This window comes from Orcinus orca, chromosome 11 (assembly GCF_937001465.1).
Source record: "Orcinus orca chromosome 11, mOrcOrc1.1, whole genome shotgun sequence".
Taxonomy (NCBI): Eukaryota; Metazoa; Chordata; class Mammalia; order Artiodactyla; family Delphinidae; genus Orcinus; species Orcinus orca.
This window is the reverse complement of record NC_064569.1, coordinates 2,812,176-2,836,980: the sequence shown is the minus strand read 5'-3', so window position 1 is coordinate 2,836,980 and position 24,805 is coordinate 2,812,176. Positions and strand designations below refer to the sequence as shown.

General features: G+C 38.8%; 1 protein-coding gene across 16 annotated transcripts in view; it reads left to right on the top strand.

Moving 5' to 3' along the window:
* Nucleotides 1-24,805, top strand: part of WNK1 (WNK lysine deficient protein kinase 1) — a 136,295-nt gene that overhangs the window by 48,166 nt on the left and 63,324 nt on the right. For all 16 annotated transcript variants that reach the window (XM_049694784.1, XM_049694783.1, XM_033404144.2 and 13 more), the window contains exons 2-4: nt 14,425-14,597; nt 21,122-21,342; nt 23,552-23,709. In XM_049694784.1, the coding sequence (XP_049550741.1) occupies nt 14,425-14,597; nt 21,122-21,342; nt 23,552-23,709 (552 nt within the window). The remainder of the gene's footprint in view (nt 1-14,424; nt 14,598-21,121; nt 21,343-23,551; nt 23,710-24,805) is intronic.

Sequence of the window (24,805 nt, the reverse complement as noted above, 5' to 3'; positions counted from 1 at the left end):
TTTACCAGGTTTTATTTTCCATTCATCTGCTGATGGGCAGTTGGGCTGTTTCCACCCTTTGGCCACTGTGAATACTGTTGCAATGAACATTGGTGTACAAGTTATCTGTTTTAGTCTCTGCTTCAGTTCCTTTGGGTATAAACCTAGGGGTGGAATTGCTGGGTTATATGGTAATTCTGTGTTTAGCTTTTTGAGTAAATGCCAAACTTTTCCACAGTGGCTGCACCATTTTATATTCCTACCAATAATGCACCAAGGGTTCTAGTTTCTCTGTATCTTTGCTAACACTTGTTAGTCTCTAAGTTTTTTTTGTTTTTGTTTTTAACAGTAGCCTCCTAATGGATTTGAAGTTCTATCTCGTTGTTAGACATGTTTTAAAGGAAAAAAAATGATGACAGTTAGCGTGACTTAAATTATTCAAATATTACTTGCATAGGTAGAAGAAGACTTCAGGTAGTCTGTTCCACTGCAGTGTAAAAACGGCCAAATGTGAATTATATTCGGGAGTAAGTATAGAGGAATAAATCGCTATGAATGGAGTATCTGACATAAAAATTATGTTCTTTGTATAATTATTTTCACAGTTTTAAAAGCTCACATGCAGTATGTTGAATCCTGAAAATAACTCTTAGCTAGTCAAGAAAGATGGTGTTTCCATTTTACAACAAGGAGAAACTTATGTCAGTTTCTTTAGTTATAGGCATGTAGAAGAAGAGATGAGTATGCCATGATAGAATTCCCTCCTGCCTGTGGTGGGTTGTTTTGGAAAGTGTTGAAAAAGAAGGTGGATCTGAGTGGCTTTGGAATATGGATTTGATGTAATAGAGGATTTCCCAAACTTACTGGTCATAACAAGTTCTTTCTCCTGTTGATTGATGCACTAGGTAATGCCCTAGAATCCTTGGTTAACGAGCGCCCCTGAAGATTCTTGTAATTGGGAGAAATTGATTGGCTAATTTTACACTCACTATTTCAGAGCAGGGGACTTGGTGTGATTATAAAGTGTTTTGGGGGGCTTCCCTGGTGGCACAGTGGTTGAGAGTCTGCCTGCCGATGCAGGGGACGCGGGTTCGTGCCCCGGTCTGGGAGGATCCCACGTGCCGCGGAGCGGCTGGGCCCGTGAGCCATGGCTGCTAAGCCTGCGCGTCCGGAGCCTGTGCTCCGCAACGGGAGGGGCCACAACAGTGAGAGGCCCGCGTACCGCAAAAAAATAAAATAAAATAAAGTGTTTTGGAGATCATCTGCATCTAAGAGATAGATTGAAGCAGGAAAAAAGTATTTAGGCAATAGTTATTTTGATAGGAGGTAGTTGTACCTTTTACTAGGTTGCAGTAATGTAAATGAGATGTGGAAAATGATGGAATTTCAGAGATTAAAAGAGATTCCAACTTTACTGCTTGGGAAGACAAAGAGAAACAGGGAAATTGAAGTGGATAAGCTGATTTGTGGAAGAAACTTTGTAGGGTTGGAGGTATATTGAGTCTTTGGTCGTAAAATGTGCAGTAGACGTTTGTAAATACTAATTTGAACTCCAGAATTAGTAAAACATTACAGTAAGATAGTCCGACCTTGGTAAGCATGAGGATATCAAGTATTTATTCTCAATATAAAACTCTGTTAGGGCAGATGTGCTTGTGCAAATCAGGCTTTCAGGTTTTTTTTTGTTTGTTTGTTGTTTTTTTCCTTACTCTTCAAATCTTACTGCTCTCTGCACTTCTGGGTTTCATTGGAAATCTGAAATATTTATTCCATGCCCTTCAAGTGGTATGGTAAAGAGAGAGAGAGGTTAAGACTGAGTTGATGAGAGGGTTCTAGAAGAAAAGATAACATAGGAGTATTTAAAGTTACATGAACAGGTATGTTAAGGAGTCCTCCCTCCTTTTTTTTCTAATTAAAAAAATTTTTTTGCATTCTTATTTTCTTAGATGAATATTTTGTCATGCACACTGAAAAGCTAATACATTGTGTTCTCATATACTGGACTTTATTGATTTCTTTCCTGAACAAAATGAAACAAGTTTGGATATCAGGCTCTGAATTCTGTGATGAGATTTTTGCTGTTTTTGTGATGTGTGCCCACCACGTTTGCTTTCCTATGGTGGCAGATTCTTAACAGGATGCCCACTAAGTTTTTGCTTTCTTGGTCTCCCCCTTTGGCAACCCTTCATTACCCCATTTAAAAAAACTTTGGACACTGTTTTCTATATCCATTGCAGAGTAACATTTGTCTCTGAAGTGTAAAATTTTTCTTCCTGTAATAAGCAAGAATTTTGGATCTTTGTGCCCACATTCATCTCCCCTTCTTGTCCCCTCCTTGGCCTTTTTGTTTTCTTTAGAAAGTTTTAGTATAAGGTCCTACCTATAACAATTGAAATTTAGCCCTGTCAGTTAATTGCCTTTACATTCAAATGAATCTAATTTCTCTCAATAAAACCTTTTAAAATTTATGAGAATGGCTAGGGGTAGTGTTCTGAATTTTGCTGTATTATATACAATGGATATTTTAAGTCATTTAGTGAAAATAGTTTGCTGTTTTCTAATAGGACTAAATGTGTTTACATTTTTGTGGTTCAGGTGTTAAAAGTATCTGCTATATTTTTAGCATTAACATAAAACTTTCTATATGTGCCAGGCTCTAGATATTTTTGAGTTCCATTTGGTTTTTTTTTTTTTTTTTGCGGTACGCGGGCCTCTCACTGCTGTGGCCCCTCCCGTTGCAGAGCACAGGCTCCGGACGCCCAGGCCCAGCGGCCATGGCCCACGGGCCCAGCCGCTCCGCGGCATGTGGGATCTTCCCGGACCGGGGCACGAACCCGTGTCCCCTGCATCGGCAGGCAGACTCTCAACCACTGCGCCACCAGGGAAGCCCCCATTTGGTTTTTGTGCCCCTGAAAAGAGAGGGGTGAAGAGAATCTCAGGCCCCAGATTTATATATTTGTGGCCAAGGTTTGGGGGTGAAGTACAGGATGCTTAGTGGTAGAACTGTATAAATTGGCACACATCTGGTTTGAGAAAGCACTGTAGCTTTTCTTGTGTAAGTAATTATTTTTTCGTCCTGCTTTGATACAGAGAACCTTTTTATAAATAAATTTTTAAAAATGCAAATAAAGATGAGCCAGAGGAAGAAGGGATCGGTGGAGGAGGAGTTAGATAGAACAGCCAGGTTCTTTTTTGCTTTTCTTTTGATGACTTTTTTTCTGTCTTTATGAAACTGGGACTATTTCAGAATAGTTCTTAGAGGATGCTAGGGAGAAGCAAGGGACACAGTGTCTTTTTTTTTTTTTTTTTTTGCAGTACGCGGGCCTCTCACTGCTGTGGCCTCTCCCGTTGCAGAGCACAGGCTCCGGACGTGCAGGCTCAGCGGCCATGGCTCACGGGCCCAGCCGCTCCGCGGCATGTGGGATCTTCCCGGACCGGGGCACGAACCTGCATCCCCTGCATCGGCAGGCGGACTCTCAACCACTGAGCCACCAGGGAAGCCCCACAGTGTCATTTTTTAAATGTCCATCTACTCCCTGCCCCTGCCCCGTAATTATCATATCTGTTGACCTATTGAGGAAAATTCAAATAGACTCTCTTCCCTATGGGATAGACCCTGTTCCTCTTTAAGGGTATCAGACTGGAAGGTCATAATGAAATTTGTAGTAGGAGTTTACTCTGTAGATTTGGCTACATAAAATCCAGGTTTAATTTTCATATTGTATTTCAAAACATCTTAAAAAGCCTTATTAATCTTTGTCGTTGTTGTTAACAGTTAAGAGTTTTTGCATGAGCATCATTATTCTGCTTCTATGAGTTATTTTTCCCACCTTTCCCCAGGCCTTCAGTGTCTAATTATTTGGGAGTTTTCAAGAAGAATAGGGCAAAGCATTTAGTAGATAGAAGTTTAGAGTACAAAATACTTTTCTGCAGTGTTTGAATTGTTATTAGACCATGTAGGCCTATGAGAGAGAGGTATGCCAGACTAAATAGTCATTTATGTGATTCCTTCTTTCAAAATACAGAATAATTTTAAAAATTTTTGGTAAATGTTAACTGGAACCCATGCTGCATTGGAAAGCAATATTTCAAACTGCTGTTCTCTCTGCCTGAAGACATGTTTTTATTTCCACATTCCAACACCCAACAATTAGTATCACTGTAAAAAATGGAATAGATGCCTAGGTCTTTGCTAAGTCAGTGTGGTGCAGAAAATGATAAGTAGGGAGGACTCCAATATTGACCTAAAATATTCTAATCAAGGAATTCCAGATACTTCTCTCCACCCATGTTGTGATATGTAGACTTACAACATGTGGTCTTAATTTAGTAGTAAAACTTTGAATATTGCTAAAAATAAAATGCAATAGAAGTTTAAATGTTAATAAGTCTAGAGGGTCAAATTTTCTGGGGGTACAGATATTAGCTAATAAAGTGAATATTTCTGGTTTAATTTAATGAAAATCAAGCTCACTGTTTCAGTTGCATAATTTATTTGGAAGGTTTGCTTCTGGGGCTGATAAAATAAGCAATAGGAAGGCATAGGATTGCTACTTCAGAAAATACCGAAATTTAGGGATAAAGAGAAGATGCCTGTAGAGGTTTATTTAAAATAAAATAACTTTGTACAAAGCAAGGAACCAAAGATGTAAAATTGCTGTAAGGCCATTGTACCAAATATTAACATTGTGTTTCTCACTCACCCAAGAAGAAATTGCATCAGCAAATAATCTACTGAGCACTGTTATTTGGATGGTACTGAGATGAACAATTGTTTCAGTTGTTGCTGGGCCCCCACCTCCACCCCTCAGCCTCCGGGAGCTGTGCATGTTATGGGAGGTCATGTGACAGTGATCCTTGGTTTTGTTCATTTAGCCTGTCAAAACAATTTTATGTAGGTGGAAAGAAATGAATGAAATGAATAGAGCGGGTTAGCTGCATCAGCTCTCGTTTGCACTGAAGGTAATGAATGTTGCAATTGGGATAGTATATCAAGCCCCCAGGAATATCCAGTTTGATAATGCTGGAGAGAAGGCACCAAAAAGCAGCAGTTGTGCTAATCTGTTCTAAATCTCATTTGATACTTAAAATAAAAAATAAGTTTTATCATTCTCTTCACGATAATTTAACACTTGGTAATGCATTGTCTTCACGATAATTTAACACTTGGTAATGCTTTTTTAAGTGTTGAAGTCTTTAATTTTTGTTTTGTTTTGTTTTTTGCGGTATGCGGGCCTCTCCCGTTGCGGAGCACAGGCTCAGCAGCCAGGGCTCACGGGCCCAGCCGCTCCGTGGCATGTGGGATCTTCCCGGACCGGGGCACGAACCCGTGTCCCCTGCATCGGCAGGCAGACTCTCAACCACTGCGCCACCAGGGAAGCCCAAGTTTTAATTTTTGATACAGTTTTTTAAAGGTTACAGTACATTTACAGTTGTTACAAAATATTGGCTGGATTTCCTATGTTGTACAATACATCCTTGTAGCCTGTGGTACATCCAGTAGTTTGTACCTCCCACTCCCCCATCCCCTAGATTGGCCCCCTCCTCCACTGGTAACCACTAGTGTGTTCTCTGTATATCTGTGAGTCTGCTTTTTTGTTTGTATTTGACAGTTGATATAGTTTAAACAATATATACTCCTCTTATTTTACCTTCAACTATAACTTATAATTTAGTAAAGTGCCTAGTTCTTTTCAGTGATCCCTGGTTAATAGCAGAAATATCAACGTGGCTTTTCTGAAAAATGTTTTAGAAGAAATTAAATATGTTTGTCTAGTATAGTGAATGGAACATGAGCTATGAATCAAATTTTCAGTTAATTCATGGTTCTGCTTTTCATTGTGAATTGGAGGAAGATATTAAATTTCTCTGAGTCTGTTCATCTGTTAAAATAAAGTAATATTTCCTAATATCTCACAAGGGTTTTCTGAGAATGAGAACAGAAGTAAAACAACCAGTTAGTGTAAATAGCAAACACGCAACAAATATTATTTTTAAAACCCCAGCTGTTCTTACAGGTATTTTTGCTTATGCTAGTTTTGATCTATTTTACTTTGTCTTAACAAATTCTTTTGGATGCTAAAATAGTATAGTTCTCTGAGATATGAAATGATCCTAGATTTAAAAAATAGAAGGCTTATAGATAGAACAAGTTGACAGATTATTGAAAGAAGCACCAAATTATTTGTTTGGTTTTGTTCCCTACTTAGAATCTGTACTCATATTTCTTTCTTTTTTTTTTTTAAATTTATTTTTGGCTGCGTTGGGTCTTCCTTGCTGCGCATGGGCTTTCTCTAGTTGCAGCAAGCGGGGGCTACTCTTTCGTTGCAGTGCGCAGGCTTCTCATTGCTGTGGCTTCTCGTTGCAGAGCACAGGCTCTAGGCGCACGGGCTTCAGTAGTTGTGGCACACGGGCTCAGTAGTTGTGGCTCACAGGCTTAGTTGCTCCGCGGCATGTGGGATCTTCCCGGACCAGGGTTCGAACCTGTGTCCCCTGCATTGTCAGGTGGATTCTTAACCACTGTGCTACCAGGGAAGTCCCTGTAGTCATATTTCTGCTGTTAAAGGTTTAAAGTGAGGTTCTCAGACCCCTTAAAATAAATCATCAGTAGCTTTCAGGGAGGTTAAAAATCTATAATAGACATATAAAATAGCCTCTGTTTACAGTATAGATGACTTCTAGGCAAAATTAGATAAAAGTTAAACACAATAATCCCATAGAATTTTAAGGTTGCCATTCAGTGTATTTATTCTTAAGAAGAAAATTGATTGTAGGTTTTTGGAAGAAGGAAGAAGTCCCTGTTTGGTCCCCCCGCCCACCTTTATTTATACTTTGCTATAAATAAGTAGTTGGCAGATTTTTTTTTTTTTTTTTTTGTGGTACGCGGGCCTCTCACTGTTGTGTCCTCTCACGTTGCGCAGCACAGGCTCCGGACGCGCAGGCTCAGTGGCCATGGCTCATGGGCCCAGCCGCTCTGCAGCATGTGGGATCTTCCCGCGCCGGGGCACGAACCCATGTCCCCTGCATCGGCAGGTGGACTCTCAACCACTGCACCACCAGGGAAGCCCCAGTTGGCAGATTTTTTACAATGGCTTTTAACAAATACTTTTTAAAATCAGAACGGTGGCAGCATTGACCATTGCAGGTTGGTCATAGTGTTTGAGTTGTGTTAAGTTACTGAGTCTCAGAGGCCCAATTTCAATCCTCACCTTGCTTTTAAGTCATAGGAATTTCTTCTATTCCTAGGGAAATGCTAACTACTTGTGAAAAATGTACACACACAATTTTTTTTGGAAAGTACATTCATGGATTCATTCAACACATGGCAATTGAACAATGCTAGGTTGTCAGTTGCTAAAGATAGAACACTGAAAAAGGCATTTTGTCACTGCTTTTAGAGTAAGTCTCAGTATATTACTTGTGATTAAGAGCTCTGAAAGAGGCATGTACATAGTTCATGAAACTATACATGTATATGGCAGGGGGTGATTTAACCTAGAGTGAGGGGCAGCCAAGGAAGGTATCCCCGTGGAAATGACAGATCTTTGAAGAATGGCTGGGCATTAACCAGGGAAAAAAGGTTGATGAAAGGGCATCCTGTATGGAGGGAACAGCGTGTGTGAAGGACCTGAGTTGGAAGAAGCATGACATGTCTGAGAAAGGCACATGAAAGTGACAAGAAATTAGGCTCGAAAAGTGGGCAAGGATTGCATTGTGTGGGACCTCATTGGTCACAATGATTTTCCACCTTTATCCTAACAGGATTAGGACATACAGTACTTCACTGAGTCTAAGATTTCAATTATGTGATACGTTCTAATTTCAGAGATGTTTAAAAATGTGGAAAACAATATTTCTAAGAATTAATAAAGTACGCATACTGCAGAATTGATTAAGTTGACCTTAAAATATTCTGGTTGTATTTGGACAGAGTGGAAAAACACATTGTACAGGGAGAAGTTTAGCCGTGTGGAAACAGCTAGTAGGTTATTGCAGAAATCCAGAGGAGACTGTGATGGCTTGAAATAGGGTGGTGGTAGTAGAGACAGACAAGAGTGAATTACTTTGGTTTGAGTTTCTGCAGAAAGGGTTTACAAGCTCACTGTTATTAAGGTTTTGAGTCTCCTTGCCTCCAGTCTATCCTGCATTTCGAAGTTTGCCTTTAGCACTTTTTACAGACTCTTGTGGTCTTAAACATTTCAAGTATTGTAAAACTAGAACTCTGGGTACTTTCATGCTCATGATCTCAACCCTTAAGGTAACCTGCTGATATGGGGTCTAACACTAGCTTGTGCACACAGAATTGGGTCTTTTATGATATGCTCTCAAAGCACTCAGTTTTTTCTCTTTATAATACCTAATAAAATTAATGCCTCTGCCTCTTACATTGTAAGGTCTAGAATAGCAGGAACCTTGTCTCTAATGTTTGTCCTATCCTGTTGTCTGACACAGGGTACTCAAGCATTTGTTAAAATTTAATTAAACATATATGAATATATACATTAATTGCTAAAACTGAAATGAATGTTGCATGTTACAGAAAATAAGAGTAGTTATCAAGACAATCAGGTAGACTATATATTAAAATATAAAAATTAAATATTCACTTAATGGTAGGTAGAATATTATAATTCATTTGGCTCGTGATTACTGTCTTCTGATTGCTTTGAGAATAGCTTAACTTTTCACAATTTCTTTAAAATAAGCTTTTGTAATTCAACAGTAATGTATAAGAGAGTCAGCAAGTGATCTAGGTTTTCCTTCATGTTTTGAATAAGGTTCCCTTAAATGAGGAACACTTAAGAATATATGGTAAACAATATTTTTTAAAAAACATATATTGGGGAACCCTATTGTCAGTAAATAGAAAACCAAACAAGCTGAAAACTCTTCCCACTGTAAAATACCAGACATTTTGAAAATTTTGATGAGAGGAACTACAGAAACCTATCCTTTTAAATGCATAGCTGAGCTTATAAGGCTGTCAGGATAATTTCCAAGGTCTAGAAACTAAGAAGAAACTAGAAACCAGAGTAGGAAAAGTGTGAATTGACACTAGGGTTCTTCTTGGGACAATTGCCAATCTTGTTAACTAAGACGCATGGTTTTACTGTCTCCCCAAGGATAGATGAAGTCTTAAGCCCGAGCAGATATTGGAACTGAGATCCAATAAACTTGTTCCTTAAAAGGGAACAAAATCTTTAATATAAAGACAGACTAGAGAAAATTTCAGTTTCTGAGTCAGGGAAAAGACAGTTTTTCCCAAGTCAGCTGAAAAAAGTTTACCCTGAGAATACATAATCAGGGACCTGTATTCATAAAAGTATGAGATTCAAATTTGAACGGATTACATGCAGGCATCACCAAGACTAGTAATATCCCTGCCGCACTAGGCATAAATAAACTCAGAGCCTGTCCACAGCAATACACCCGCAACTGAGGATATTCCAACAGACAAATCACAGTTTAAGATAACCATATTATCCACTATTGTTAATCATGAGGGGAAACAAACCACCATGAATGAATGTCAGCAGCCAAAACACTAGGCAAAATTCGATCCCCAGTAACTCAGATAAAAGTGTTATTGAATTGAGCCCCTAAAGCACATTATTTTAAAAGAATTAAAGGATTAAAAACTAAAACCACAAAAACATCAAGATGGTATTGGAGTGGGCAGTGAATGACTGATTTGATAAAGATCCAAAAAGAGCTTCAAGAAATGAAAATGTATTGCAATTAAAAAGTAAGTAACAAGTGCCACTTTCCTCAGTCATCTGGCCCCAGATACTTCGACTTGTCCTTTGGCCCTTTGGCCGTCTCTTCTCTGGGAAAGAAATGGTTTAGGAAGATAGCCCAAGATGAAACAGCTATGGATCTGAGTCTCAGTGGACAGGGTATGTGACTTTGTGGATGGTTGCAGCTTCAGGTTAGGAGTGGGAATAAAAGTGATACTGGGCTGTGAAAGTGGGCTTTTATAGAACTTTGAGAGAAGGCAATCTTGCAGTGATGATTTGGAGATGGAAATAATTTTGGAGATGAACCCTGAGAGGGAGGAAATTCCAAGGAGGATGCTGGGAAAACTTGTCTGTTCATGAAGGCAGGGATGGGGTGGAGGTTGGTTGGGATCATTGCAAATTGAGCCGCCAGTTATCATTTCTCATTCAAAACCCCATGTGTGGGGTTACCACTGAGTGGGGACAAATCCCTCCCCCAGACATTGGGCCTAGAGAAGTGGCAGGAGAATTCCTTCTCCACTGAAGTCTTTAGTTAGTGCCCAACTTTTTTTCTTTTTTTCCCCACCTTGCTTTGTTTTTGATGCTAGCTGGGAAAGTAGGGACTGAAGTAGTGACTGAATTCCCTTTATCAGACCCTCCGGTGGGTACTTTTGGTGACAGACTGACTGCTTGACCTCGTTTTATTTTCTGTATGGATGTCCAAATACATGTCTGACTCACCAGTATACCCAGCCCTTGAAGACTTGTATGGCTAGTTGCAAGTGTCTAGTTTGTGTTCATCTCTTATTTCTGGAGCAGGGACTGAGACCTTGCCACATGTCCTTTGCATCTCTGCCTCCTTTAGACTTTAAAGTTTGATTAATTAAAACAAATTTTAAGGTAATAAGCAGGTTAGACGTGATAACAACTTGAGAGAATTCATGAACAAGAAGGTAGATCTGAGAACACTGCCCAGAAGGCAGCAGAGAGAAAGAAATGGAAAATGAGAGAGAAGTTAAAAGATATGAAGGATCGAGTAAGGTTCCACACACACACACCCTTACACATAACACATACAGACATACATAGAAAATCTTAGAAGAGAATGGAGAATGGAAGGAGGCAGTAATCAAAAAGGTAATCGTTGAGAATTTTCCTGATGCGAAGACAAATACCTGAAACTTTGGGCTTAAAAAGCACAATTAGCCCCATTATGTATAAAATAAAACTTAGATGCATGGTAGTGAATGAGCAGAGCACAATTTTTTTTTAAAGCCTTTAGAGTAACCAGAGAGAAAATACAGATAACCTACAAAGGAGGACATGTATACTGAGGGCTACAGTAGACGCCAGAGTACCATGAAACAGTATCTTGAAAGTGCTGAAAGAACACCAACCTAGAATTCTACACCCATCTAAACTATCATGCAAGAGTGGTAGCAATTAAGAAAGTGAGGTATTAGCGCAGGACTAGACAGACCATGGAATAGAGTGTAGAATCCAGAGACAGAACTGTACTTCTATGGAAAGGATGGATTGTTCATTAAATGATATTGGGGCCATTGGCTGATACAGAACAGAAATAACAGTCAGCCCTTCTTTTACCCAACCAAATAAATTCCTCAACAATTCCCAGATGTGGCAAACAAAACAAATTTATATTTTAAAAAGGAAAAGAAAAATATTTATGACCTTAGTGTCTGGAAAAATTACTGAAGACATAAAATCCACCTACCATAAAGTAAAAGATAGATGAATTGAAATACAGTGAAATAAAAACATCTGTAAATCAAGATATCATAAACAAGGTGAAAATACAAACCACAAATTGAGAAAAGGTATTTGTAACTCATAAAACCCAATAAAGGATTAGCATCCATAATCTATTAAGAACTGCTACAAGTAAGATAAAGCATCAGTTCCTTGCAGAAGAGGGGTCTTAAGTAGTCTGCAAAGAAAACAAAGTTTCTCACACTTTTTAGTGACTCTGAAAATGTAAATTAAACTATAGAACATGACTTACACCCATCAAATTGACAAAAGTTAATGTCTGATAATACCAGTTGCTAGTGACCATGTACTCTAGTGGGAACCTTCATACAAAGCTGTTGGGAAACTCAGTTGGCACAGTCCCTTTGAAAAGCAATTTGTTGATACCTATGAAGACTGAAGATGCCTATTCCCTATGCACTTCTACCGCTAGCTATATATCCTAGTAGGTGTACTTCCTCTTTTTTTTGTGCCCCAGAAGGCTAGTGAAGGCTAGAAAAATGTTTTGTTTTAAGTCCATATAGTAAAATACATAGGATTATATTGGAAACAAATTATATTAAAATAGTTATCAAAACTTTTAAATTTGTGATATAGTATGCATTATTAATGTATATTAATAAGATCTACTGGAAGATCTAATAGCTATCATAATTTCAAAGTAATGCCTAGTGTGGTATTTTGAGATAATCTGCAACCACTGTTACATGATATGAAAATACCTAGGTCTGTTGGTGACAAATCACAGGTACTGCTGAATGCTATTAGGTACGTACATTCATTCAAGGAAATACTAAGTTTCAATTCAAGGTTAATGAAAAATAAAGATATATTTGTTTTCACACATGTTCACAAACCTGCCTTAAAGGGGTTTATAGACTCCAAGATAAGAGCCTGCATCCTAGAGATTAACACTGCAAAACCTTTGCCATATTGTAATAGCAAAAAAAATGGAGAAGCGCCTAAAGATTGATCAGTAGGAGATTATATATAAATTGTGGTGTATTCAGTCAGTGGATAACTGCATAGCAGTGATAATGAATGGAGTTACAGTAATATGGTAGATATCTTGTAATGTCTCCTTGTACCATCATGGGTGAGCTCAAACAATGTTGAGTGGAAAATAGCCACCTTCCAGATAGTACATGCTCTGTAACTTCTTTTTATGAAATCTTAACATTTCACCTAAAGTGTAAAAACCCATATGGGAATGGTATATCTGATCAGGGTAGTGGTTGTTATTCAAGGGTGAGGAGTAGTGATGGGAAAGGCCATCTAGTTACATAGGAAGGTTTAAATTATGTCTTTAATGTTTAATTATTTGACTGTATCATAGACACATTATGTTATTGTATGCCTGGCCTATTTCGTTAAAATACGTATTATGTGCTTTGATAGAGTATTACATGACAGTTTCAATTTTAATTTACAGGACAGTACAGAGTTTGTGTGTATGGGACTCTGTTAAGGGAAGAAGAGCAGATTAAGTGCTTTTGTCCAGTTATCTCAGATAAGAAGTGAATTAACTTATGAAGTGCCAGGCACTTTAAATAAATCTACCTAGTAGACTAAATTAAATTAAATCTACCTAGTAGATTATTTAATTCTTACAAGAGTCCTATGAGGTGAAGGTATTCACAGTCATCCCTCAATATCCCGGGGGGTGGCGGGAATTGGTTCCAGGACCCCACCCTCCACCCCTGTGGGTGCTCAAGTCCCTTTTATAAAATGGCACAGTATTTGCATATCTTCCCATATACTTTTAAATCATCTCTAGATTACTTATAATAGCTAATACAATGTAAATGCTATGTAAATAGTAGCCAGCATGTGGGCAAACTATTCAAGTTTTGCTTTTTGCAATTTTCTGATCCCCCCAACACACACACACACACACACACACCCCGCCCATTTTTTACTTGCAGTTGGCTGAACCTGGGTATGTGAACTCATGAATACGGAGGACTTGACTTTATTCATGAAGGAAATTTTAGCTTAAGCCAAGACAGGATTTATATTTAGATCTCACCACTTCCAAAACCCATACTTGTTCCATTATTAAATTGCATATCTCTGTCAATAGGTGACTTATTTTGGAAGTGGTAAATTAACTGCATCTAAAACGTGTATCTGAAGCACATATTAACAGTAAAAATACTAAAATAATCTCAAGCATGACTTTATTTTATTAAGTAATTGATTTATTTATTTTTTGGCTGCATTAGGTCTTCATTGTTGCACACAGGCTTTCTCTAGTTGTGTGAGCAGGGGCTGCTCTTCGTTGTGGTGCGCGTGCTTCTCAGGGCTTCTCATTGCGGTGGCTTCTCTTGTTGCAGAGCACGGGCTCCAGGTGTGCGGGCTTCAGTAGTGGTGGCCTGCGGGCTAGTAGCTGTGGCGCACAGGCTTAGTTGCTCCACAGCATGTGGAATCTTCCCGGACCAGGGCTCGAACCCGTGTCCCCTGCATTGGCAGGTGGATTCTTAACCACTACGCCACCAGGGAAATCCCTCAAGCATGACTTTATAATCAAGAGTTTTCTTAAATACACTTTAGCCTGTTCTCACACTCATATAACAGGCTGATGAAATTATTAATTATTAGTAACTTCAGTGTTAGGGTGTTTTATTTCAACAGTATTGGTCATTATAATTTTGTACATGTTTAGCATCTAAGTGTAACTATGTGACTTGGTGTTTTATTATCTTAAAAGCATATTCTGTTTGTTTTTTCCTTTGTTTTTGTTTTAGGTTTACAGCACAGTGATTCAGTTATACATATACATGTATCTATTCTTTTTCAAATTCTTTTCCCTTTTAGGTTATTACACAATATTGAGCAAGAGTTCCCTGTGCTGTACAGTAGGTCCTTGTTGGTTATCTGTCTTAAATATAGTAGTGTGTACATGTCAATCCCAAACTCCCAATCTTGAACTGTATTCTGTCTTGCTTTTTGATTTTAGGATCGAAAGTTAACAAAGTCTGAGAGGCAGAGATTTAAAGAAGAGGCTGAAATGTTAAAGGGTCTTCAGCATCCCAATATTGTCCGATTCTATGATTCCTGGGAATCCACAGTAAAGGGAAAGAAGTGCATCGTTTTGGTGACTGAACTTATGACATCTGGAACACTTAAAACGTAAGTTCATCAATATTGTAAAAGCTGACCAAGAAGTATGAGAGAACTTGAATTTTCTTATTTCAGGCCTTATCAGTTCTTCTGTTGTTGCCCAGTATACTAAGGAGGGAATGAATAGTTGCTCCAAATGTTAGTATATGAGCACATTTTCCTGCCCACAAGGTCCTCTGGTGTATAAAGTGGTTTGATAATTATGTATTGGTAAGTATTTAAATGAGAAGTTGTTGCAGAATAAACCTAGTTGCTTTAAGTTATGGTGATTGGCATTTCTAAAATTGAGTGGCTAAGAGATCAGAAATCAAATGACAAGGTAGCCCTCTAGTGGTTAAAATGAAATTGAAGCTTATTGACAAGCTTTACCCATTTATTTTATCACCTCATATTGGGCAGTTTTTGCTACAACTATGCACATATTGTTTCAAATACAAATTGTATTGTGACATTTATCACTAGATAATTTCATTCCCAAAGCATCATAAATTGAAGCCAAAACATCTAGACCTATCATCCCTTTCAGGAATATGGATAGGTCAAATGCAGAAATTCCCTGTATGCCTTTGGAGTCTCGTGTCTCATAGAGTATCTATTTGTACTCAGAGAGGAAACTAGAGTAACTTCTGTGGTGTAAATTTTTTGTGGAAGAATTGGATTGTGAAAAATTGTCTCTGTAGTGTGTATTTATTCTTTATAACCTTCTGTAGTTAATGCTACTGAGCTGATTAATCTCAGATCTTTGAAACATAGTCTTGTATTTCCTGGATGTAGAAAATCCCGGATGCTCTTGGATGCTCAAAATTAACATGTTGAAAAGCCAACAGATTATTTCCCTCCTCCACATTCTAATTTTCCCATCCAACTTTTCTAATATTTATGGCAGCATCTTTATGCTAGTCGTCCACGCTTCTTGTTATTCACATGCCTGTTTCTTTTCCTAGACTGTGCTCCCTAGCACTGTGCCTGAAACTTGATAAATATTTGAATGAATTAAGGAAAATTCTGTGGTAGTAGTTGTTTGTATATCTGCATCTTGAGATTCTTTTTCCGGTTTGAATACTTGGTGGGTTGTCAGTAGTCTGTCAGTAGATAGAAATAAAGTTAGTTTTTTTTTAAAGTTTTGATGAAATTCATATAACATAAAATTAACCTTTTTAAAGTGTACAGTTCAGTGACATTTATTACATTTACAATGTTGTGTAACCACATCTGTCAAGTTCGTAAACATTTTCATCACCTTAAAAGAACACCCCATACCCATTAAGCAGTTACTCCCCATTACCCTTCCCACGTAGTATATTTTCTCTTTAATTGCACATGATCTAAGTTTCTAACCATTTTCTTTTAAGTTTAAAGTTCTTTTTTCCCCATCATTGTCTGTTTCAGTTTCTGAGCCTCAAAGCAAAAGCAGCAAGAGGTAAAGTAGAAAGCACTAGACTTAGAGTAGGAGTCTGCTCTCTGCTCTGACTTTGACCAGCTGTGATTTAGGGCAAGTAGATCCCCTTCTCTGGCCCTCAGTTCTCCATGTGTAAAATAAGTGGACTAGCTGATCTCTAGGATTTATAGATGGGCATGTTTTTTTTTTACTCTGGTAAAAACATATAAAATTTACCATCTTAATCATTTTAAAAAAATTTGTTTTATTTATTCTTATTTTTGGCTGTGTTGGGTCTTTGTTGCTGCGTGCGGGCTTTCTCTAGTTGTAGCGAGTGAGGGCTACTCTTCTTTGCGGTGTGCGGACTTCTCATTGCCGTGGCTTCTCTTGTTGCGGAGCACCAGCTCTAGGCGCGTGGGCTTCAGTAGCTGTGGCACGCAGGCTCAGTAGTTGTGGCACACGGGCTTAGTTGCTCCGCAGCGTGTGGGATCATCCCAGACCAGGGCTCGAACCCGTGTCCCCTGCATTGGCAGGCGGATTCTTAACCACTGTGCCACCAGGGAAGCCCTTTATCATTTTTAAGTGTATAGTTTAGTTAAATATATTCATGTTGCTGTGTAACCAATCTTGAGAATTCTTCATCTTGCAAAACTAAAACCCATTAAACAATTCCCCTTTCTTCCTTTGCACCAGCCTTTGGCAACCACCAACTATTTTCTGTCTCTAAGGATTTATCTGATCAAGGTATTTCATATAAATGGAATATAAAATACATGTTTGTGTTTGGCTACTTTCACTTACCATGTTTTCAAGGTTCATGTTGTAGCATGTATCAGTACTTCATTCCTTTTTATGACTAATTAATATTTCGTGGATATACCACAATTTGTTTATCCACTCACTTATTGATAGACATTTGGGCTGTTTCCACCATGAACATTTGTGTACAAGTGCTTATTTGAGTACCCGTTTTCATGCCTTTTAGATACGTATATAGCTTTGAGTAGAATTGCTGAGTCATATGGTAATTCTGTGTTTAACTTTTTGAGGAACCACCAAACTGTTTTCCACAATGGCTGAACCATTTTACATTCCCACTAGCAATGAATAAGGGTTCCAATTTTTCCATATTCTTGCCAACACTTGGTTTTTTTGTTTGTTTGTTTTTGGTTTTTTAATAGTCATCTTGCTGGCTGTGACATGGTATCTCATTTGATTTGCATTTCCCTAGAGAGTAATGATGTTGAGCATCTTATCATGTGCATGTTGTACATCTTTGGAGAAATGTCTATTCAACTCTTTGCCCACTTTGTCCATTTTTAAATTGGGTTGTTTGTCTTTTTGTTGAGTTGTAAGAATTCTTTATATATTCTGTAAGCTAAACCCTTATCAGGTACATGATTTGTAAATATATTTTTCCCATTCTATATATTCTTTTCACTCCTTAATGACGTCATGTGATGCACAAAGTTTTAAATTTTGATTAAGTCCAGTTTATCTGTTTTTTTTTCCCTAGTTGCTTGTGCCTTTAGGGTTATATCTAAGAATCCATTGCCAAAACCAAGGCCATGCAGTTTTACCCCTATTTTTTCTTCTAAGAGTTTTATAGGCTTAGCTCTTTTATTTAGATCGTTCCAGTTTTTGAGTTAACATTTGTGTATGTGTGAGGTGTGGGATCCAACTCCATTCTGTTGCATGTGGATATCCAGTTGTCCCAGCACCATTTGTTGAAGAGACTATTCTTTCCCTGTTGAATGATCTTGACACCCCTGTCAAAAATCATTTAACCATAGATGCATGGGTTTATTTCTGGACCCTCCATATTATTCCACTGTTCTATGTATCTATCCTTATGCTAGTACCACACTGTTTTAATACTACAAAACCTAGCTTTGTGATATGTTTTGAAATTGGAAAAAGTGAGTTCTCCAATTTTGTTCTTCTTTTTTGATATTGTTTTGGCTATTTGGGGCCCCTTGTAATTCCGTATGAACCTGAGGATTAGCTTTCCATTTCTGCAAAAAGTCTGCTAGAATTTTGATTGCATCTGTAGATATAATCAAATCTATCCGTAGATATATCGAATCTGTGGGTCACTTTGGCTAATGTTGCCATCTTCACTATATTGTTTTCCAATCCATGAACCCATCTCTCCATTTTATTTAGGTGTCCTTTAATTTCTTTCAACAGTGTTTTCTAGTTTTTGGTGTATAAATCTTTCACTTCCTTGGTTAAATTTATTCCTAAGTATTTTATTCTTTTGGATGTTGTTGCAAATGGAATTGTTTTCTTGCTTTCCTTTTCAGGTTGTTAATGTTGGGGTGTACAACACAACTCATTTGTGCATGTTGATCTTGTACGCTGGCAATTTTGCTGAATTCGTTTATTAACTCTAGTTGTGTGTGCATGTCTGTATGTATTCTTTAGAATTTTCTATATATAGGATCTTGTTATCTGCAAATAGAGGGAGTTTTACTTCTTCCTTTCCAATTTGGGTACCTTTCTTTTTCTTGCCTAATTAATCTGGCTAGAGTTTCTAGTACAACACTGAAGAGCAGTGGTTATTCTTGTCTTATTCCCAGTCTTAATGGGAAAGCTTTCAGTGTTTCACCACTGTAGTATAGCTGTGGGTTTTTCATAAATGCTCTTTATCATGTTGAATATATTCTCTACTATTCTTAGTTTGAGTATTTTTTTTTTATCATGGAAAGGTGTTGGATTTTGTCTGATGCCTTTTCTGCATGAATTGAAATGATCATGTTGTTTTCCCCTTTGTCCTATTAATGTGATACCTCACTCGTGTAATCGAAACCGTTAAGATATAGAACATTTCCATCATCTCAATACATGCCCTTAAACCTCTTCCTAGGCAGCCCTTTCCAGGCAGCCCTTTCCTCACCCTCCAGAAGTAACTCTGTTTTTATATATATTTTTTAAACCATAAAACCAACTTTCACCATTAGTTTTCTTTAATTACCTCATATCCCACCCAAGTGAAGCAGAATTTCATTTTTTAATTTATTTTTAAGGTTTTGTATTAGTTTCTGTATTAGCTTTTTGGTTAAACTCCACTTGTGTGTGTGTGTGTGTGTGCATTTGAAATATCTTTTTTAGTGGCTACTTTAGATACTGCATTTATATCTTTAACTTTTCACAACATGCTTGATACTGTACAATTTCATGTAAAAGGAAACTTGCAAAAATATAGGCCCATGTATTTCTAGTACTTATACTTTATGCTATAATTTTCATATGTTACATTTATTGTTTAGATCCTGTAATACAATGTTATAGATTTTCCTTTAAGTAGTCATATGTAACATAAAGATAGTAATAGGAAAATGTAGTCTTTTATATTTACCATCAGTGCTCTTCATTTTTTCCCTGAATATTTCCAGATAAAATAGCATCAGAACTCAGTTAATCAGAAATCTCTGTCCTGTTCTTTTAACATTAGCTGGGCTGCTTGGACTCTGCTACACACACACATATTTCAGAGGTCAGCCAGAGATTTAGGCAGAGTGAATATACAGAATTTGGAGATGCCCTTCTATACCCCCTTTTTTTTTTTTTTTGCGGTACGCGGGCCTCTCACTGTTACGGCCTCTCTCGTTGCGGAGCACAGGCTCCGGACGCGCAGGCTCAGCGGCCATGGCTCACAGGCCCAGCCGCTCTGCGGCATGTGGGATCTTCCCGGACCGGGGCACGAACCCATGTCCCCTGCATCGGCAGGCGGACTCTCAACCACTGCACCACCAGGGAAGCCCTATACCTCCTTTTTTAAAAAAAATTTATTTATCTTTTGGCTGCATTGGGTCTTCATTGCTGCACATGGGCTTTCTCTAGTTGCAGCGAGCGGGGGCTACTCTTTGTTGCGGTGCACGGACTTCTCATTGCAGTGGCTTCTTTTGTTGCGGAGCACCAGCTCTAGACACTAGGGCTTCAGTAGTTACGGTGCGTGTGCTCAGTAGTTGTGGCTCACGGACTCTAGAGCACAGGCTCAGTAGTTGTGGCGCATGGGCTTAGTTGCTCGCGGCATGTGGGACCTTCCCGGACCAGGGCTTGAACTGTGTCCCCTGCATTGGCAGGCGGATTCTTAACCACTGCGCCACCAGGGAAGCCCCTGTACCTCCTTTCTGGGATTACACACCACCCCCACCCTCCAGCCCCCCGCCCTGCCTCCTTCACTTTTTAGATCTCTGCTGTCCAACAGAACTTGCTGTGGTGATGGAAATGTTCTGTAATCTGCACCATCCAAAATGGTAGCCACTTGCTACAATGCAGTTGTTGAGCACTTGAAATGTGACTAGTGCAGCTGGGAAATGAAAATTTTTTATTTTAATTAATTCATTTAAATATGAATATTCTTGGGCTTCCCTGGTGGTGCAGTGGTTGAGAGTCCGCCTGCCGATGCAGGGGACACGGGTTCGTGCCCCGGTCTGGGAGGATCCCACATGCCGCGGAGTGGCTGGGCCCGTGAGCCATGGCCGCTGAGCCTGTGCGTCCAGAGCCTGTGCTCCGCAATGGGAGAGGCCCGCATACCGAAAAAAAAAAAAAAGAATATTCTTATTTGTCTAGTGAATATTGTATTGGACAGACTGTCATTGTAGAAAGTTCTGTTGAATAGCATTGTTCTAGACCCTGAGGTAATCTTGAACTCTATCCTCGTATTCATTCCTCAGCCAATAATGCTCCAGGTTTCAGTCCAGGTTTGAGCGACCCCCACAGACTAGTGCTTTCCCTTTTCCTTCGTGTGTACTCCCTTCCAGTTTATGCCTGATTTTGATTCCTCCAGAGCTTTCGAGTAGTTGTGTGTGTGTGTATTTACTAGAGTTTATAATTATATCTGCATCCAATAAGAGTTGCTTCACCATTACCAGAAGTCGAACTCTGCCTCTTAACTTTTAAATCATTTTAGCAGTGATCTAATTTTAAGGAATTTATTTTTTGTGCTTTGTTATCAGAATTTGCTTGCCAACTACTTATTATCCTATCCCCTTTAACCTTACTAAAAGTAGCACTAACCTAAGCTTACTGAATCTTCATATTCTGAACTTGATATTCCCATCTCAGATATGCTAGAATTTAATGGAATTCTTCAAAGTAATAAATGCATATCATTGATAACCTGTTTGGTGTACCTTGCCTTTTCTAGGTACCTGAAAAGGTTTAAGGTGATGAAGATCAAAGTTCTGAGAAGCTGGTGCCGTCAGATTCTTAAAGGACTTCAGTTTCTTCATACTCGAACTCCACCTATTATTCACCGGGATCTTAAGTGTGACAACATCTTTATCACTGGCCCTACAGGCTCAGTCAAGATTGGAGACCTAGGTCTGGCAACCCTGAAGCGGGCTTCTTTTGCCAAGAGTGTGATAGGTATGTTTCAGGTGTACCTTGCAGTCTCACTGGCTTTCTGACATTCCTTTTATTTAGAAACCTGACCTTGTCAGAGCTTTTATTATGTGAACTAAACCTTCAGAAATTCAGAGCTTGAACCCAGGAAGTGATGTGGAGTTCTCTATTTCTTTGCCTCTAGAATCATCTTGAAGACCATTGTTGTTTTGTAAAGTTATATGAAGAGAAGTAAGGTGAACTTTGCCTACAAAACATTATGTAATAATTGTTAACCTTACTGAGTCATTTCATTGATACTTAGTATCATATACTTACTTATATAACAGATAAAGTATGTTACTTTCCCCATAAAAGAAATTGAATTTATATATAATTTAGTTTCTGAAGAAGTCTGTTGGATATATGTATATTCAAAAATATCTGCCTATTAAAACTTTATTTTAAAATGTGAAAATATGATGGTTCATTATCAACTTTTTTTTAACTCCTACTCTTCAGAAGATATACCTGAAACAGTTTTCAGCCTCAGTACTATTGACACTTCGGGTTGGCCAGCTCTTTGTTGTAAGGACTGACCTGTTCATTGTAAGATGATTTAGCAGCATCCCTGGTCCTACTCACTGGATGCCAGTAGCATGCCCCCTTGCCCACTTCCCCCCAGTTGTTACAACCAAAAATGTCTCTGGACATTGCTAGATGTCCCCTATAGGGCAAATCATCATTCTTGAGAATCACTGATCTATACAACAAGTCTGTCCTTTCAGCCTTTAACTGTTATGTTAGAGAGTTGTAGCTGGAAAAATAATTTAATGCTGATTATTTTATAAGCTTTCACTTTCTGAGGAGGGTATGACAATTTGAAAACTTGAAATCTTCACGAACACTCTACTCTCCCCAAAGGTGATGACAATAACAACAGCAAGAAAGCCATTCTTTTTTTTTTTTTTTTTTTGTGGTACGCGGGCCTCTCACTGTTACGGCCTCTCCCGTTGCGGAGCACAGGCTCCGGACGCGCAGGCTCAGCGGCCATGGCTCACGGGCCCAGCCACTCCGCAGCATGTGGGATCCTCCCGGAACGGGGCATGAACCCGTGTCCCCTGCATCGGCAGGCAGACTCTCAACCACTGCGCCACCAGGGAATCCCAAGCCATTCATTTTTAAGTGGGCTAGAATCCTATGTTTTAGTAAGAAAAAAATTGAACACCAGTAATTTGCACATCCTTACAAAATAGTGTTCCTGGGAAGAGTTATTTAAAGATGAATTTCCTTTTTGCCCTCCTTATAGGAAACAGTTCTTTGATTGTCTTTGGCATCTTAATCTCTGTCCCAAGAGGGTTTTTTCTTATTTCTTTTTTTGTTTAAACCATAGTGTGCAAGCCTGTTCTTAGAAATGTCCTATAATTTGAGGTATTCGGGCTTAATTTCTTTGGAAACATTGGAAACCTGGTGTGTGGAATCATACACTCACTCTATGCTCATAATTCAGTCTGAGAACTCAAGTGCAGACCGAATTATTTGTGTGTGTGTCTGTAGGATGTGCCTCACTACACTTCTTACATCTGCAGTAGGTTTGTGTACTGCAGGGGGGGGTGGTAAGTGTGTGAAGAAAAGGGCTCTGGTGAGTGGCCTTTATAGACAATTACAGTTTATTTTACCGTTTTAAAAATGTATTGAATATCTGTTTTTTACTGAAAAGCCGCCTTAAAAGTGAAACTGATCAGATGGAATGTTAATGGCAAGAGACTAGCTATTATATGAATGTTAACCTTACAGCTACCATACAGTAGGGGGCAGACAAGGATTTTGATCTTTTTTAACCCATCATCCTCTCTTACAGGTAGATGCCATTATGTCTACTTTATTCCTCAGTAGTCTCTTACCTTTTCCTTCCGTTTGTTTTCAATATATCAGTTTATCTTTTATGCAAGGCTCTATTTTGACATTGTATAACACTAATCCATTTGAAACAGTAAATAAATAGACACTTGATCCTACGCCAGTTTTTATAAAGGAGTTGTAGTGTAAGATCTATAACATATTTGATGGAACAGACTAAGACGATTTCTTTCCTCTCCCCCCACCACCTACCTACCTTTCTTTCTTTTTCCTCCCTCACCTCTTACCCCCCTTCCACTTTCTTCTCTCTCACAGGTCAGCCCCTCTGCTGTTGCCCTCCCCATGAATCGCAGCTTCTCCTCACACTGAGTCTGAATCATTCTTTTAATTTAAGGTACCCCAGAGTTCATGGCCCCTGAGATGTATGAAGAGAAATATGATGAATCCGTTGACGTTTATGCTTTTGGGATGTGCATGCTTGAGATGGCCACATCTGAATACCCTTACTCCGAGTGCCAAAATGCTGCACAGATCTACCGTCGAGTGACCAGTGTAAGTCTTGTCCTAACTGACTGGTGATCTTAGGCTAAGAAGCTGTATAACATCAAACCGTGCAAAAGGGCACAACACTAGAAAGCATCACATGGAGTTCACCGCTCATCTGTGTCTCGTGTTTCCTCTTCTTATAAGGACTGGTCAGATTGAGCTGTGGCCACCCAGCTCCGGGTTGACCTCATTCTAACTAATTATACCTGCAGCGATCCTATTTCCAAATAAGGTCACATTCTGAGAAACTGAGGATAAGAATTTTAACATATCTTTTGTGGGGGGGGCGGGCGGGGGACGCAGTTCAACCCGTAACAGTTCATGGGTTCATCCAACAAATATTTAAGTCTCTATTATGTTCCAGACTTCTTTCTAGATCCTAGGTATTGAATATTATAGTTAAGTAAAACACAAACCTGTCTCTCAAGAGCTTATTACTAGGCAAAGGAGAACAAACAAGTAAACCAGACAGTTACCATAGTGTATAAAAGCAGTTATTCTAGGGATAGGTATGTAACAGAAGCACATAGAAGTAGTGCCTAATTGAGTTTGGACAGGTTAGGAAAATTATGTTAAATAAATAGGGAAAGACTAAGAGTTGCATGTGAAAAATCTTTGTATGTCTACAGTTTGAAAACAGGAAAAAGAAGAGACAAGGGATAAGGGAGGAAAGTGAAAGTTTAGACTATACTTGAGCACTGGGGGAACCATTGCAGCCGCTATAAGACTTGGTAGGTGTCGTAGGAATTCCCTGGCGGTCCAGTGGTTAGGACTTTGTGCCTTCACTGCCAAGGGCCTGAGTTCAATCCCTGGTCGGGGAGCTAAGATCCCACAGGCCACGAGGTGCAGCCCCCGCCCCCTGTCCCCCCCCAAAAAAAGACTTGGTAGGTGTCATAAGATCAGACTTAAATTTTTAAAAGAGTTTTCTGGCTGCAGAGTGGAGGATGGATTTATGAGGAAACACTAAAAAGCTGAAAACCCAGTTAAGTGGCTATTGCACTAATCTGAAGGAATAACCGATAGACTGAAATAAGGAGTTAAAGTAGAGATGGCCAAAGTGGATGGACAAGAGATTGATTTTCTTTATGAATTTGAATTCAAT